The 12,402-nt window shown below is 54.7% G+C and overlaps 3 protein-coding genes across 3 annotated transcripts in view; all 3 read right to left on the bottom strand.

Annotated features, from left to right (window-relative positions):
* Nucleotides 1–2,770, bottom strand: part of CCNL2 (cyclin L2) — an 11,175-nt gene extending 8,405 nt beyond the window's left edge. The window contains exons 1-2 of the mRNA XM_008578166.1: nucleotides 2,762–2,770; nucleotides 4–484 (exon numbers count right to left, since the gene is read on the bottom strand). Coding sequence (XP_008576388.1) covers nucleotides 4–484; nucleotides 2,762–2,770 — 490 coding nt within the window. The remainder of the gene's footprint in view (nucleotides 1–3; nucleotides 485–2,761) is intronic.
* MRPL20 (mitochondrial ribosomal protein L20) lies at nucleotides 2,586–6,688 on the bottom strand. Its single transcript, XM_008578139.1, has 3 exons — nucleotides 6,461–6,688; nucleotides 4,596–4,673; nucleotides 2,586–2,984 (listed from the first exon to the last, which is right to left on the bottom strand). The coding sequence occupies exons 1-3, from the start codon at nucleotides 6,656–6,658 to the stop codon at nucleotides 2,811–2,813; spliced, it is 450 nt and encodes a 149-aa protein (XP_008576361.1). The 5' UTR covers nucleotides 6,659–6,688; the 3' UTR covers nucleotides 2,586–2,810.
* Nucleotides 6,689–10,549: 3,861 nt separating this feature from the next.
* Nucleotides 10,550–12,402, bottom strand: part of ANKRD65 (ankyrin repeat domain 65) — a 2,878-nt gene continuing 1,025 nt past the window's right edge. The window contains exons 2-3 of the mRNA XM_008578165.1: nucleotides 12,354–12,390; nucleotides 10,550–11,820 (exon numbers count right to left, since the gene is read on the bottom strand). Coding sequence (XP_008576387.1) covers nucleotides 11,350–11,820; nucleotides 12,354–12,390 — 508 coding nt within the window. The 3' untranslated portion in view covers nucleotides 10,550–11,349. The remainder of the gene's footprint in view (nucleotides 11,821–12,353; nucleotides 12,391–12,402) is intronic.

Raw genomic sequence — 12,402 nt, 5'->3', positions numbered from 1 at the left:
GGCGTCGCCTCGCCACGATTGGCTGCCCGGCCCGCCCGTCAGCGTCGCAGCAGACGCCCACGCCGGAATCCGGTGCGGGAAGGGCGGGCTCTTTTCCCAGGTGGCTCCGCGGCCCAGGCCCCGCCCCGGAAGCACTTGTTCCCGAGTCCGCGGGCGCCAGCGGCTCGCAAGTCTGGGCGTCGCGGGGCCCACGCGAGGGTGACCCCGCCCTCTCGGCCGGCGCGAGTGGGCTCCCAGGTGCCCCTGCGGGGCTCGGCAGCGTTGGGAACGGCCCGAGCTCCTCGAGGTGTGGCGGGCGCCGTGGGGAGGGTGTGAACAGCGCCTGCAGACGGCGGGGCGTCGAGGGGTTCGCTCGCGCTCTTGTGAACGTCTCTGGACGCCCCTGTTGCTCAGGCCCCGGGGTTTGCTCACGCGGGCGGCGCTCTTCGCGGCCGTGCAGGGGCAGGGGCGGCACCAGCTGTCTGCTGCCGTGCAGCACCCCAGACTTCCACCAGGACCGGTGGAGGCCCCGTGTGAGGGTGGTGCGAATGCCCGGGTGAGGGGGGCAGGCTCAGACGCTGTGCGCTGCCAGTGACTGCCCAACTCAGGCCGGCTCAAACCCGGAGGCCGCCGCTAGTCGTCACCCAAGTCCAGCTGCGGGGCTGGCTCTGGCAGGACTTGATGTCACAGCCTCAAACTGCCAGCAAGACCCAGTCTCTCCTCTCTTGTCTTCCTTGGGCAACGCGGTTACAGTCCACCCACCTCCTCTGCCCCCAGGCTTTCAGCTCCAGAACGTCCCTTCTTGTGGGCTAGAGCTGCACACTGTCCAGGAAAGAAGGAATTTTCTCTTCTCTGGAAACCCCCCTCACACACACACACACACGCTCGTATGCGCTGCCTGTGCTGCTTGCCCATCCCCTAAACCATGAGTGGCCAAGACAGTGGGAAATGCTGGTGCCTCCATTGAGGCAAGGCCAGGCCTGGCACCCAAGCTCGCGCCTGCACAGAGGGAAACCTGGGCTGGGGAAAGGTGGGTGGGTGCTGGGAGCCATCCACTGTGGTTTGCCATATCCCTGTCTTCCTCCATTAAAATTAAAAAGCAGAAAAAGGCAGCTGCGTCAGGGCGAGGCAGCATCCACAGAATGCAGTCCCACGTCCTCCCCCGTGCTGTCTGTTCAATAGCTATTTATTGACGACTGACGTGCATTGATCACCTTGGACACACAGCCAGATACTGGACCCGTGCAGTAAGAAAGCCAGTGAACAGTACTCAGTCCTGGCCTCCAAATGCTTCCAGTGTAGTGGCCGTCACTGGGTACAGTGACAAGGGCCAGGACCTGGGGTCTCTTAGAAGGCCATGAAGTGATGGAAGTAGGAATGACACTGGCCCAAAGTGAGGACAGAGAAGTGTGGACAGACTGAAGAGATCTCTAGGAGGCAGACAGGACTTGATGGGTTCTGTATGGGGTTGGAGGTGGGTGTTGACTCGAAGGCAACTGCAGACAAAGGATGAAGGATAGTGTCACCATAGGACGTAGTGTGGCTGCATTTGGAGGGAGACAGGTGCTTGGTTTGGGTGGCCTGAAGCGGGGTGGCCATCCAAGATCAGCAGGACATGGTCTGGGGCCTTGGGGGCACACTGTCTACACAAGCGTGGGACCCGCCAGACAGCGACGTGGCGGGAACCCAGTAAGTTCTCCTAGGGCAGAGTGTGAGAAAGAGGGAGGAAGGAGAGGGAGTATGGTCCTTGCTGGAGTTTGGTTCCAGGAGACAGCATTAGTGAGAGCTTTTGGGACATGGTGGGATCGACTGCAGACCCAGCAACTGGAAGTAGGAAGCAAAGACCAGAGTGAGGCACGAAGGAGGGAGGCAGACTCCACAGCCGGAGAGGCCCAAGACAGGATAGGCTTTGAGTGGAACCAGGTCTCCGAGAGGGCAAGGGGAGGTTCTGGCCCTGAGGGGCTGGGGGGACAGCAGTGGTGGGCACATCTGCGTGGCGCAGGGTGGGTAGGGCCACTGTGAGGCAGTTCCCATTTTCCTGACTTAATGGAGTCAAGCATGGTGGTTGTTAAAAGACCTACCTAGGTGATCTGACAGTCCATCAGTTTGAGAGCCCCTCTTTGGAAAAGTTGACCAGGCCTGCAGGGACCAAGGTGAGGCTGGGACCAGGAATACCACCTGCCTGATACATGATGGGCTAGGGAGTGCAGGAGACAGGCTGGTGTTGAGTGGCTGAAAAGCCGAGCCACAAGGTCCCTGTTGGACATAAGGAAGAGACCAAGGAAGGGTGGAGGGTGAGGACAGCTCTGGGCAGGATGAGCAGAGGGTGGGGGGCACTTGGGGAGGATCAGGGAACTGGAAAGTTGGATGCGAGATGGGCCGCCCCATGCAGCCCTTGAGGGAAGCCAGAGTCAGAGTTCAGAGACCTGCTGCAAACCCTTCAATTTGCAGAAGGAAACCGCATGCTCAGTTGTATCCTACAACCAGGGACTCCTGGCCCCAGCAACCTTTCCCACCACCTATGCAGCCCTGATGACGGGCACACAGGTACCTCAGAGGCAGAGTACACACCAAGGTGTGTGTGCTTGACACCAGAAAACAGCTCGTCAAGCTGAACACCACGTGGGCTTTATTTGCATGATCTTTATGAGACAGTTCTGTGGATTTGTCCCACTAAGAGAAGGGCCTTTTCTCTCATGCCTCTTACTGAAATGTGAATAAACACAATTACAAATCAAACTTACAAACTTGTGACTAAATATTTTGCTCGTATCTTAGTTACTATGATCATCGGGGGAAAAAGCCTTTTCTTGGTCCACACGGCTTGAGCCTCAGTGATACTGCACCACTCTGGAAAATATGCCTTCGGGCTCCTTTCCATCCCCCAAGGCAGCAGCAAATCCTTCCTCTCGCCTCCTCTTTGCCAAAGCAGCCAAAGATTTAAAAGTCTTTGGTTCATAGATGGCTAGATCTGCAAGTACCTTCCTGTTCAGCTCCACCTGGCACTGGAATAAAAAGGATCAAGAGTCTGTAGTCAGCAACAGAAATGCATTTCAGCAAAATGCAGGAAGACCCTGTGCTGGCCGGGTTTCATGGAGGGCCTGTAGATAGTGTGGGGGAGGGGAGGTAGCAGGACAATCTTGTCTGGGTGACGTCCTCTTGTCTGGAGGACGTCCAGGCAGGATGCTGAAGGATAAATGTGGACAAGGATGAGGGAGGCACCAGTGGAAGCTGTGTGAAGCAGGAGATGGGAGAGGAGGCTGGAGTCCAGTCACAGAATCTTATTTGGGTCAATGGTCATCTCCCAGATGGAACTAGGACTGCTGATGTTGGGTGACCCTTCAGGTCAACTCGGAAGTTCCCACGAGAGCTAAGCCAAGGCATCTACAAGTAAGACTGTAGTTGACTTCAGAAAGCTAACAAACACTACCAATGTATCTGGAGAAGAAAAGAGAGATGGTCTCCATGCATTAAATGCAGCTATCAAGGACAGAGTGGACCCTACTCAACGACCTGCAACCTTTGTGCCTTGGGCAAAGTCCATTTCCTTTCTGAGCCCCAGTTCCTCATCAGTAAAATGGGAATGTCACAACATCCTAAGCTTAGCATGAGGGTCTTTATAAAGCAACAAAGAACCTGCTACAAGGCAGCAGAAAGCTGTCCACCTCTGTAACTTTATTTATTTATTTATTTATTATTATTTTTTTAATTTTTATTTTGTCAATATACAATGTAGTTAGTTATTGTGTCCCATCACCGAAACTCTGTAACTTTTTAAGAAAAAAATACAGGGCCGGCCTGTGGCGCACTCCGGAGAGTGCGGTGCTGATAACACCAAGGCCACGGGTTCAGATCCCATATAGGGATGGCCGGTTAGCTCACTGGGTGAGCGTAGTGCTGACAACACCAAGTCAAGGGTTAAGATCCCCTTACCGGTCATCTTTTAGGAAAAAAAAAAAAAAATACAAACGTACACAAAAGCAAGGGAATAGCAGGATCACCAGATTCAACAATTACCAAGATTTTGCAGCACTTGCTTAATCTGTCTCTTCCCTCCAAAACATTCCCCTCCTTTTTGATTGCATAAGTTTCAACTTCATCTGCTATAATATGAAAAATCATTCACTATTAAAACTTTTAAATCAAACTTTAAAGCTAAAGGGAAGTTTTTCTACCGTTTTTCCTTAATGGGGAAACTTCAGGGGTCACATCTCAGCATCACATGCTGTTTCCAGTTCTGCTCTGCTACCAGCAGGGCAAAGAGAAGCAAGTATGGTGAGCCCCGATCCTACCAGAACTCCACCCCAACAACAGAAAGCACTGTCAGGGCCGGCCCGTGGCTCACTCGGGAGAGTGTGGTGCTGATAACACCAAGGCCACGGGTGCGGATCCCGTATAGGGATGGCCGGTTGCTCACTGGGTGAGCGTGGTGCTGACAACACCAAGTTAAGGGTTAAGATCCCCTTACCGGTCATCTTTTTAAAAAAAAAAAAAAAAAAGAAAGCACTGTCAGGCTTGCCTGTGCTGCGTGGACCCCTGCCAGGTTGGATCATGCCTGCAGGGATGGTTTCTGCAGATGTTCAGTATGTCAACAGGGCCCACACCCTCAACCATACCTTAACTAAATTGGCAATGAATGCTGGGTACTTCAGGCCATGTTCCTGGGAGGCAGCTGTAATTCGATTAATCCAGAGCTGAAATAAGAAAACATTGAGATGCTTGAGAACAACTTCTAAATGTTATATCCACACCTTCCAGCAAAGGCTCTCACTGAACTAAAAAGTATATTTGTAAGAGTATTTGAAAAGTTAGTGTTTTCTACTCAGACAAGTGGGCTTGCGGTACCTGGTATCTGCAAGGAAAGGGTCGATGCTCTTCATCTTAATGCAAGTTTCATTTTCAAATGATAAACAAAGTCACATGCTGTAAAGTATTAAGTAAATGCATTTTTAGGGACCGAGAATACAAAAAGGAACAAGAGGTTCTTTGGCAGAGTTCGAGTCTAACTAAGGACCTACACCCACTGGGATGAGTGCTAACGGCAGCAGGGACAAGACACTCCTGGTAGATGCTTCAGGGAGGTGAAGAGTCTTGAAGGTAGAGCAGAGCTGATGAGTCTGGAGGGAGGAAGGGTCCCCATAGAGGACCTGGCTGGCAAGGAGTAGTGGGGTCTGTTCCAGGCACAGCAAACACCTGAACACCTGCACCTTAACACAGCAGCAGCAGGTGAGGCTAATAAGTCAGCGTGGAAAAAGCTGGAAAGATGCGTCAAAGTGATACTTGCTGGGACGTGGTGTGATGGAAGCATCTGAATGGATATGCTTTGAGGTTTCTGCAACATAACTGGTGTGCACCCCTGCGTTCTGGTCATTTAAACAAGGTGGGGTGTGTGTGTGGAGGGGCACTTTATTGTAAGCCGTTCTTTACTTTAAAACCATTACCATTCTGACCTTAAAACAGCATCCAAGCCCATTTTCGCCCTCTACTGCAGCAGTTCGCAAATTTGACCTGCATCAGATTTACTTGCAGATTTGGTAAAACACAGATTGCTGGGACCCACTTCCAGAGTTTCTGACTCAGCAGGTCTGGGGTAGGACCTGAGAATTTGTGCTTCTGACAAATTCCAGGTGAGGCTACTGCTGTCCAGGGACCCCGCTGTGAGAGCTTCTGCTACTGCACTTCCTACATACCGGACGCTGCTCACAGTACATGCACAGTCAGACTGACAGGGTCCTAGGAGGCAGGGCCACCTCTGTCCTGATCTGAGGAAACAAGAAACAAAAAGAGATTGAGATGCCCCAAAGCCACAGAGCAAGTACCGAATAGACCCACACACCTCCAGAGGCCACACCCTAAACCTGCTCAGGAACCTGAACAGAGACTTTATCATGCTGGGACCCTTAATCTAGGTTGATGACTCATTTCTAACTTGAGAGGGTCAGAATCAGCTCCTTACCAACCCATTTTATTCATTCCATCAATATTTACAAGGCACTGCGACCTACGGGTTACAGCACTCAACGGAACAGAAAAATCCTTACTGAAACCTGCATTCTAGCAAGAGGTGGGGGAGACCCGTGGCAAATAACCAACCAGGTAAAATGCACGTTAGTTTAGACGCTAAGTTAGTGAGGGTGGGGCGGGGAGGCGAGGTGTGACACCTGAGAAGGTGGCACTTGGACAGAGCGGAGAAGCAGGCCACGCAGACAGCAGCGGGAAGCCTCCCAGGCAGAGGAGACCGCCTGGTCAAGGGTCAGGCCTGGTGTCCGAAGGGTGGCTGGGACCAAGCTGGCCCCGGGGCGGGTGGGCGAGGGGGCCGCCCGGGTCGCGCAGCCCGTCTCTCCGCTCTGCCTTCCGCCACCTGCAGTCGTGAGCAGAAGGCAGACGGGAGCAGCGGAGTCTGCAGCGCCGGGTGGGGGACGGCGACGCAGGGCGGGGCTGCGGCAGACAGCACGCGCCGGCGTCGCCCGGCCACGCTCACCGTCCTCATGTCCCTCTTCTTCTGCCTCCGGGCCGCGGTGCCTTTCACGAAGGCCCTGGTCACGGCGCGGACAGCCAGCGTGTAGCAGCGGTTCCTCCTGCCCCGGAAGTGCCGCGCGTGCTTCAGCACCTCCTGGATCCGCCAGCAGCGGCCGGCCAGGCGGCTCCGCAGCCGGAGCGGCGCCCCGAGGAACACCATGACGCCGGCAGCCGCGTCCGCGGCCTCAGCACTGCGGAAGTGGAAGCGGCGCCCACGAGCGCTTCCGGGTCCGCGGCCGGTGAGGACTTCCGGGGCGCCGCTAGGCTGTGGGCCCGGCTCCCGCGGGGTGGGCGGCGGCAGGGCCTACGCGCGGGAGAGCTGCGGGGCCCACGACTGGGTCCCCGATCTGTCTGGAAGAAGCCCCCGCCCTCCGCCTCCGCGGCCGGGACCGAGCCCGGCCTTTCATTAGGAAGCAGTTTGTAGAGACATACTCTGTGCATTATTACAGGCTTTCTAGTAAGCAGGTGCTGAGATAAAGTTAGGAATACAGAGGTGTATTGGTTAGCCTGTTTAGGAGGAAGCAGCAAGATTGGGCAGGGAGAGCCTCAGATGGGACAACGTCTCGGCAACCCAATAATTCTGAAGCAGACTGCTTGTTAGAGGAGTCTTAGGTTGGGTGGAAATGGCCAGACCCTGCTCCCCCAGCTGTGCACAGTCTGTGGCTGATGCTGCCAGGAAAAGCATGCCCTTGGCTGAAACGCTGTGGTGGACAGGTGCTGTCTCAAATGAGGGCTGAGCAGCACCGCTCCACAGCCACTGCAGCTTGAGATGACATAAATACCTTGCTCCTTCTCTGACTTGTACTCGCTAATTTGAGCATCCACTGGTCGTTTTCTAACTCCATCATTCTTTCCATCTTTATTTGGCATTCTGCTTACTATTATGTTCCCTTTTTGGGGGGTGCAGCTTTAAATGGTGTTAGGAGAGTCCTCACTGAGGGGGTGAAGTCTGAGTGAAGAAAGAAGTGACCGTGCCAGGCAGTATCTGGTGGAAGAATACACCAGGCAGAGGAGCCAGCAGGTGCAAAGGCCCTGAGGCAGGAGCATGCCTGGGTGGTCAGGAACAGCAGAAACACCAACACAGTTGGAGTGGAGCAAGCAAGTGTCCCCTAGACAGGCCCCTGTATCTGAATGAGCAAGTAAGAGTGTGCAGACAGTAAGGAGGATTTGTAGGGCCTTGAAGGTTGTCATAAGTACTTTGATGTTCCGGTTGCCATGCTGCATAACAAATTACCCCAAAACTTAGTGCTTGAAACAACTGTGCAATGGTTTGAATGTGTCCCCCAAAGTTCACGTGTTGGAAACTTAAGCCTCAGTGCAACAGTGTTGAGAGGTGGGACCGTTAAGAAGTGATTAAGTCAGGAGGGATCTGCCCTCTCGAATGGATTAATGCCGTGTCAAGGGAGTGGGTTTGTTACAAAAGTGAGTTCAGCTTTGTGTTGCTCTCTCCCACTGTGTGATGCCCTCTCCCACTGTGTGATGCCTTCTGCCATGTTATGAAGCAGCAAGAAGGCCCTCACCAGAGGTGGCCCCTGGATCTTGAGCTGCTCAGCCTCCAGAACCAGGAGCCAAATAAGTTTCTGTTGAGTATAAATTACCCAGTCTGTGGTATTCTGTAATAGCAGCACAGATGGACTGAGGCAAACCATTTTATTTTGCTCACCATCTTGTGGGTCAGGAATTTGGGAAGGTGAGCAGTTCTGGCTCAGAGTCTCCTGCGGTTGCAGTCAATGGTGGATGGGGCTGGAACAGGGAGGAAGGAGAGCTGGGGGCACTTCTCACCATGTGGTCTCTTCATGGGCTTGTTTGGGCTTCCTTACAGCATGGCAGCTTCAGAAAGGCAGGCAGACTGCTGGTAGGGCGCCCAAGGTGTCAAGAGCAGGTCTTCCAGCCGGCCAGGCAACATAGAAACAGAAGCTGTATCGAGGGCCGGCCCGTGGCTCACTCGGGAGAGTGCGGTGCTGATAACACCAAGGCCCCAGGTTCAGATCCCATGTAGGGATGGCCGGTTGGCTCGCTGGCTGAGCGTGGTGCTGACAACACCAAGTCAAGGGTTAAGATCCCCTTACTGGTCATCTTTAAAAAAAAAAAAAGAAGCTGTATTGCCCTCCTGGCCCCACCTGGAAAGTCACATGGCATCACTTTGGCTGTACTCTGGTGGTCCAAATAGTCACAAAAGTCCACCCAGCATCAAAGGGAGGAGACACAGACTATCTATGGATGGCAGGGACTCAAGAACACATTGTAGAAGGCACAAGGGATGAGAGGTGTTGACGGGGCCAACACAATGTGCCACACTTGTGTTTTACTCTGAGTGAAAGGGAGCTGTTGGATCTCGAGCAGGGGAGGAACACCTCACTAATGAGATTGCTGGCCACTGTTTTGAGAAAGGGCTGCAGTGCAAGGGCTGAAGCAGGGAGAGCAGCTGGGCCATGGCTGGCCCTGCTATGGCAACATTCCAGGCAAGGGCAATGGTGGATTGGGCCATGGTGGATGCCATGGAGGAGGGAAAAGTGCTCAGGCTCTGGTGTGCTCCTGAGACAGAGCCCACAGTGTGCCAGCCCGCGGAACGTAGGTCCACCCTACTCTGAGGACTCCAAAGATCTCACAGCAGCCCTCACCGTTCCCTCTTCTCTCCAGCACCTGCTGTCTCTGTTGCAATAAAAGTTCCTATCACGCCGTTCGGCTCAGGCCCAGCCTCACCAGGAGTGATTGCTATTCTGCCTTCCCCTCTCCCTCACATCCAACCCATCAGCTCTGGTCACAGAATCTTCCCCACCTGCTGCTGCTCCTGCCTCCACTGCTGCCACTGTGGTCCAGGCCACACTGTCCCCCTCCCACCCCACTTCCCCAGGTCCAGTCTGTCCTGCCCTGGGGCACAGACTCCCAGTCAAACTCCCTAATGTCCAGAGCCATTAGAGCCCGGCTGCCTGCCTGTGTGGAGCCAAAGAGCCCGCCCAGCTATTGCCTCGAGGCCTCAGAACCTTGTTTGCTGTTATCTTCCGTCCCTCCCCGTCCTGTGCACTATGGGTGTAGGTAACTTTGCAACTTGCCATAGATACGGGAATTTTCCATTTACCAGAACAACCCGCCCTGCGGTTTTCTCAGTGCATCTATGTTCATCAAGGATATTGGCCTGTAGTTTTCTACACCAAGGCCACGGGTTCGGATCCTATATAGGGATGGCCGGTTTGCTCACTGGCTGAGCGTGGTGCTGACAACACCAAGCCAAGGGTTGAGATCCCCTTACCGGTCATCTTTTAAAAAAAAAAAAGAATACTGTCTTGTCTCCATTTCTCGCGTCTCTTGTCCCATCCAATTCCCACTCCCCCCTCCAGGGTCTGCATTGAATATCCCGCAGGTCGGGACACCTAAAGGCTTCTCGTTGCCCTGGAAGTGAGATCCAACTGCTTCCATAGTTCCTGGGACACAGAGGTGCTAATGTGGGACACCAACTCTTGCTTTCGAAAGATGAAATCTGTAAAGTTGTTCTTCCAAAAAAAAGCTATGCTTTTAAAAATTGAAACATAATTGACTATACACATTTGTGGGGTACAGAGTTGACTATCAACAGTTATGTACAATGTGTGATAATCAAATCAGGATAAGTAGTATATTCATCCTCAAAAAACATTATCATTGGGCCGGCCTGTGGCTCACTCGGGAGAGTGTGGTGCTGATAACACCAAGGCCACTGGTTTGGATCCCATATAGGGATGGCCGGTTTGCTCACCGGGTGAGCGTGGTGCTGACAACACCAAGTCAAGGGTTAAGATCCCCTTACTGGTCATCTTTTAAAAACAAACAAACAAACAAAAAAAAAATTATCATTCTTTGTGTCCGTTAGCCAGTTTCTTGCTAGCCCCCCAGCACCTTTCCCACTGCTAGCAACCACAGTTCTAAAAACTAAACTTTTAAATCAGATAATGACAGCAATGATTTCCTATGAGGATACAGAGGTGGGGCAGTCAGAGACAACTGTCCCCCTGCCTCTGTTATACGTGCGGAATTTTTAATTTATGGAGATGACTGAGTGAAGACATGAAGAAGGTAACGTGTTGAAAGAAGATTTTTACTGCTTACGTTTCCTGGGAAGTGGGGGCATGCCACACCACACAGGGCCGCACAGGGAAGCGCCAGGTTTAGGTCAGGAGGCAGCGGGAACAAGGGGAAGTCCGAGGCCAGAGCCTTTATTGGGGTTTCCATGGGAAAGCAGGGCCGGGTGGGGCCAGCAGCTTAGGACTGGCTGGTGTGAATAACTCCGGGTGGCCCTGGTGCACAGGGGCGGCCCCTAGCTGGCTGTACCTGGCCCTGCATGATTTGGGGCAGGGGAACTTTGGCTTGGTGTGGTGAGTTAGACAAGGAGGAGGACTGTGGATGGACAGAGAGCTGTAAACACCGTGGCTATCAGCATGGTCCCGGGACTGATGGGTTCCAAGTACACAGTGCAAAATCCAAGAACACAAAAGACCCCATGTGTGGAGAGTAGCTGAGGGACACCCCATGGTGGACAGAGGGGACACCATCAGGTTTTGGTTAAATCTGTTGCCACAACTCGTCTTTGCCAAAGTGTTCAGGAGGCCGGAGCTGCAGAGGCAACAGGCCCTCCGGAGCCAGGGGTCATCCCAGGTCCTGCCACAGGCCTGTGACTGGGGCTCAAGCCACTGCCTCTCTCCTCATCTTCCTTCTCTGGGAACCTCTCCACTCGTGACTGTCCAGGCAGGTGGCCTCAGCTCAAGAGAGGATCCTGGAAAACTCTGAGGCTGTGGAGCCCAGAGCCTTCTGTCCTGCTCTGGCCTTGGAGGCTCAGCCTACCCACCAGGTGCTCAGGGCCTGCAGGGCTGTGTGCCCCTAGCTCTCCTTCTGCTCCCCTGGAAGTGCAGGCAGCACTTGGAGCAGGCACCCCTCGGGCATCTGGGCCACCTCACCCCACTGCGTCCTCAGGGTGGGGCTGGCCCCTCGGCCCAGCAAAAGCTCTATGGTGAGGCCATGGCCATGCTCTGTGGCGAGGTGCAGGGGGGTCTTGTGGAGCCAGCCAACTGCATTGACCTGTGCACCCCTGTCCAGCAGGTGGATGGCCACCTCCACGTGGCCTCCCCGAGCAGCGTGGTGCAGGGGTGTGAAGCCCAGTGAGTCCTGGGCATCCACCTCGGCTCCCCAGGCTACCAGTAGCTGGACAGCAGGCAGGTGTCCACCGGCGGCAGCCCTGTGGAGCGCAGAGCGGCCGTGCCTGTCCCTGATGCTTGGGTCTGCCCCGTGGCCCAGTAGCACCTCGATGTCCTGGAAGAAGACAGCAGTGAGGGAGCATAGGTGGGTGAGGGGCTGGGGCCACCGAGACTTTGCCTGACCCAGACCTTTTGTGACCTTGGCCACCTAACAGCCTCTGTCTCAGTGCTGCTTCCCTGTTTGGTCAGTAAGCCAGAACTAAGGCACCCCTGCAGGGACTCTGCTTGGAGACTCCCCCTTGCTCCCCACCCCTCAGTGGTCCTCAGATCAAACTTAAGACTTTGTAGCCATTGCTGCCCCTACTCTGCTGCCCGGAGCTGGCTGGACTCAAGCACAGGCCTCGTGCTCTGTACGTGTTCCTTGCTGCCTGCTACCGGGATACAGGTCTCCCAGAAGGAGCGCCACCACGACCGCACTCGGGTCCTACGTGGCCCCCTCCTCACCACTTGCCCCCCTCCAGCCTCCCTCCACCTGCCCGGGAAGGGAGGGGGCCCACCCTGGTCGGTCCTGGCGAGTCCAGGCGCAGCTCCCTGCCGCCCTCTGGGGTTGGGGGTGGGTGCAGCCCTGGGGACCCCTTCCCTGCGGCCCCCTCCAGCGGCCTGTCACTGCCTGCGGAGGGTGGGACGTACCTGCCGGCGGCCCAGGCCGGCCGCCACGCCCAGCGCCCTGCACCCCACG

This window comes from Galeopterus variegatus, unplaced genomic scaffold, assembly GCF_000696425.1.
Source record: "Galeopterus variegatus unplaced genomic scaffold, G_variegatus-3.0.2 Scaffold1637, whole genome shotgun sequence".
Taxonomy (NCBI): domain Eukaryota; kingdom Metazoa; phylum Chordata; class Mammalia; order Dermoptera; family Cynocephalidae; genus Galeopterus; species Galeopterus variegatus.
Note: the sequence above shows the minus strand (reverse complement) of the source record. Positions and strands in the feature narration are given on the sequence as shown.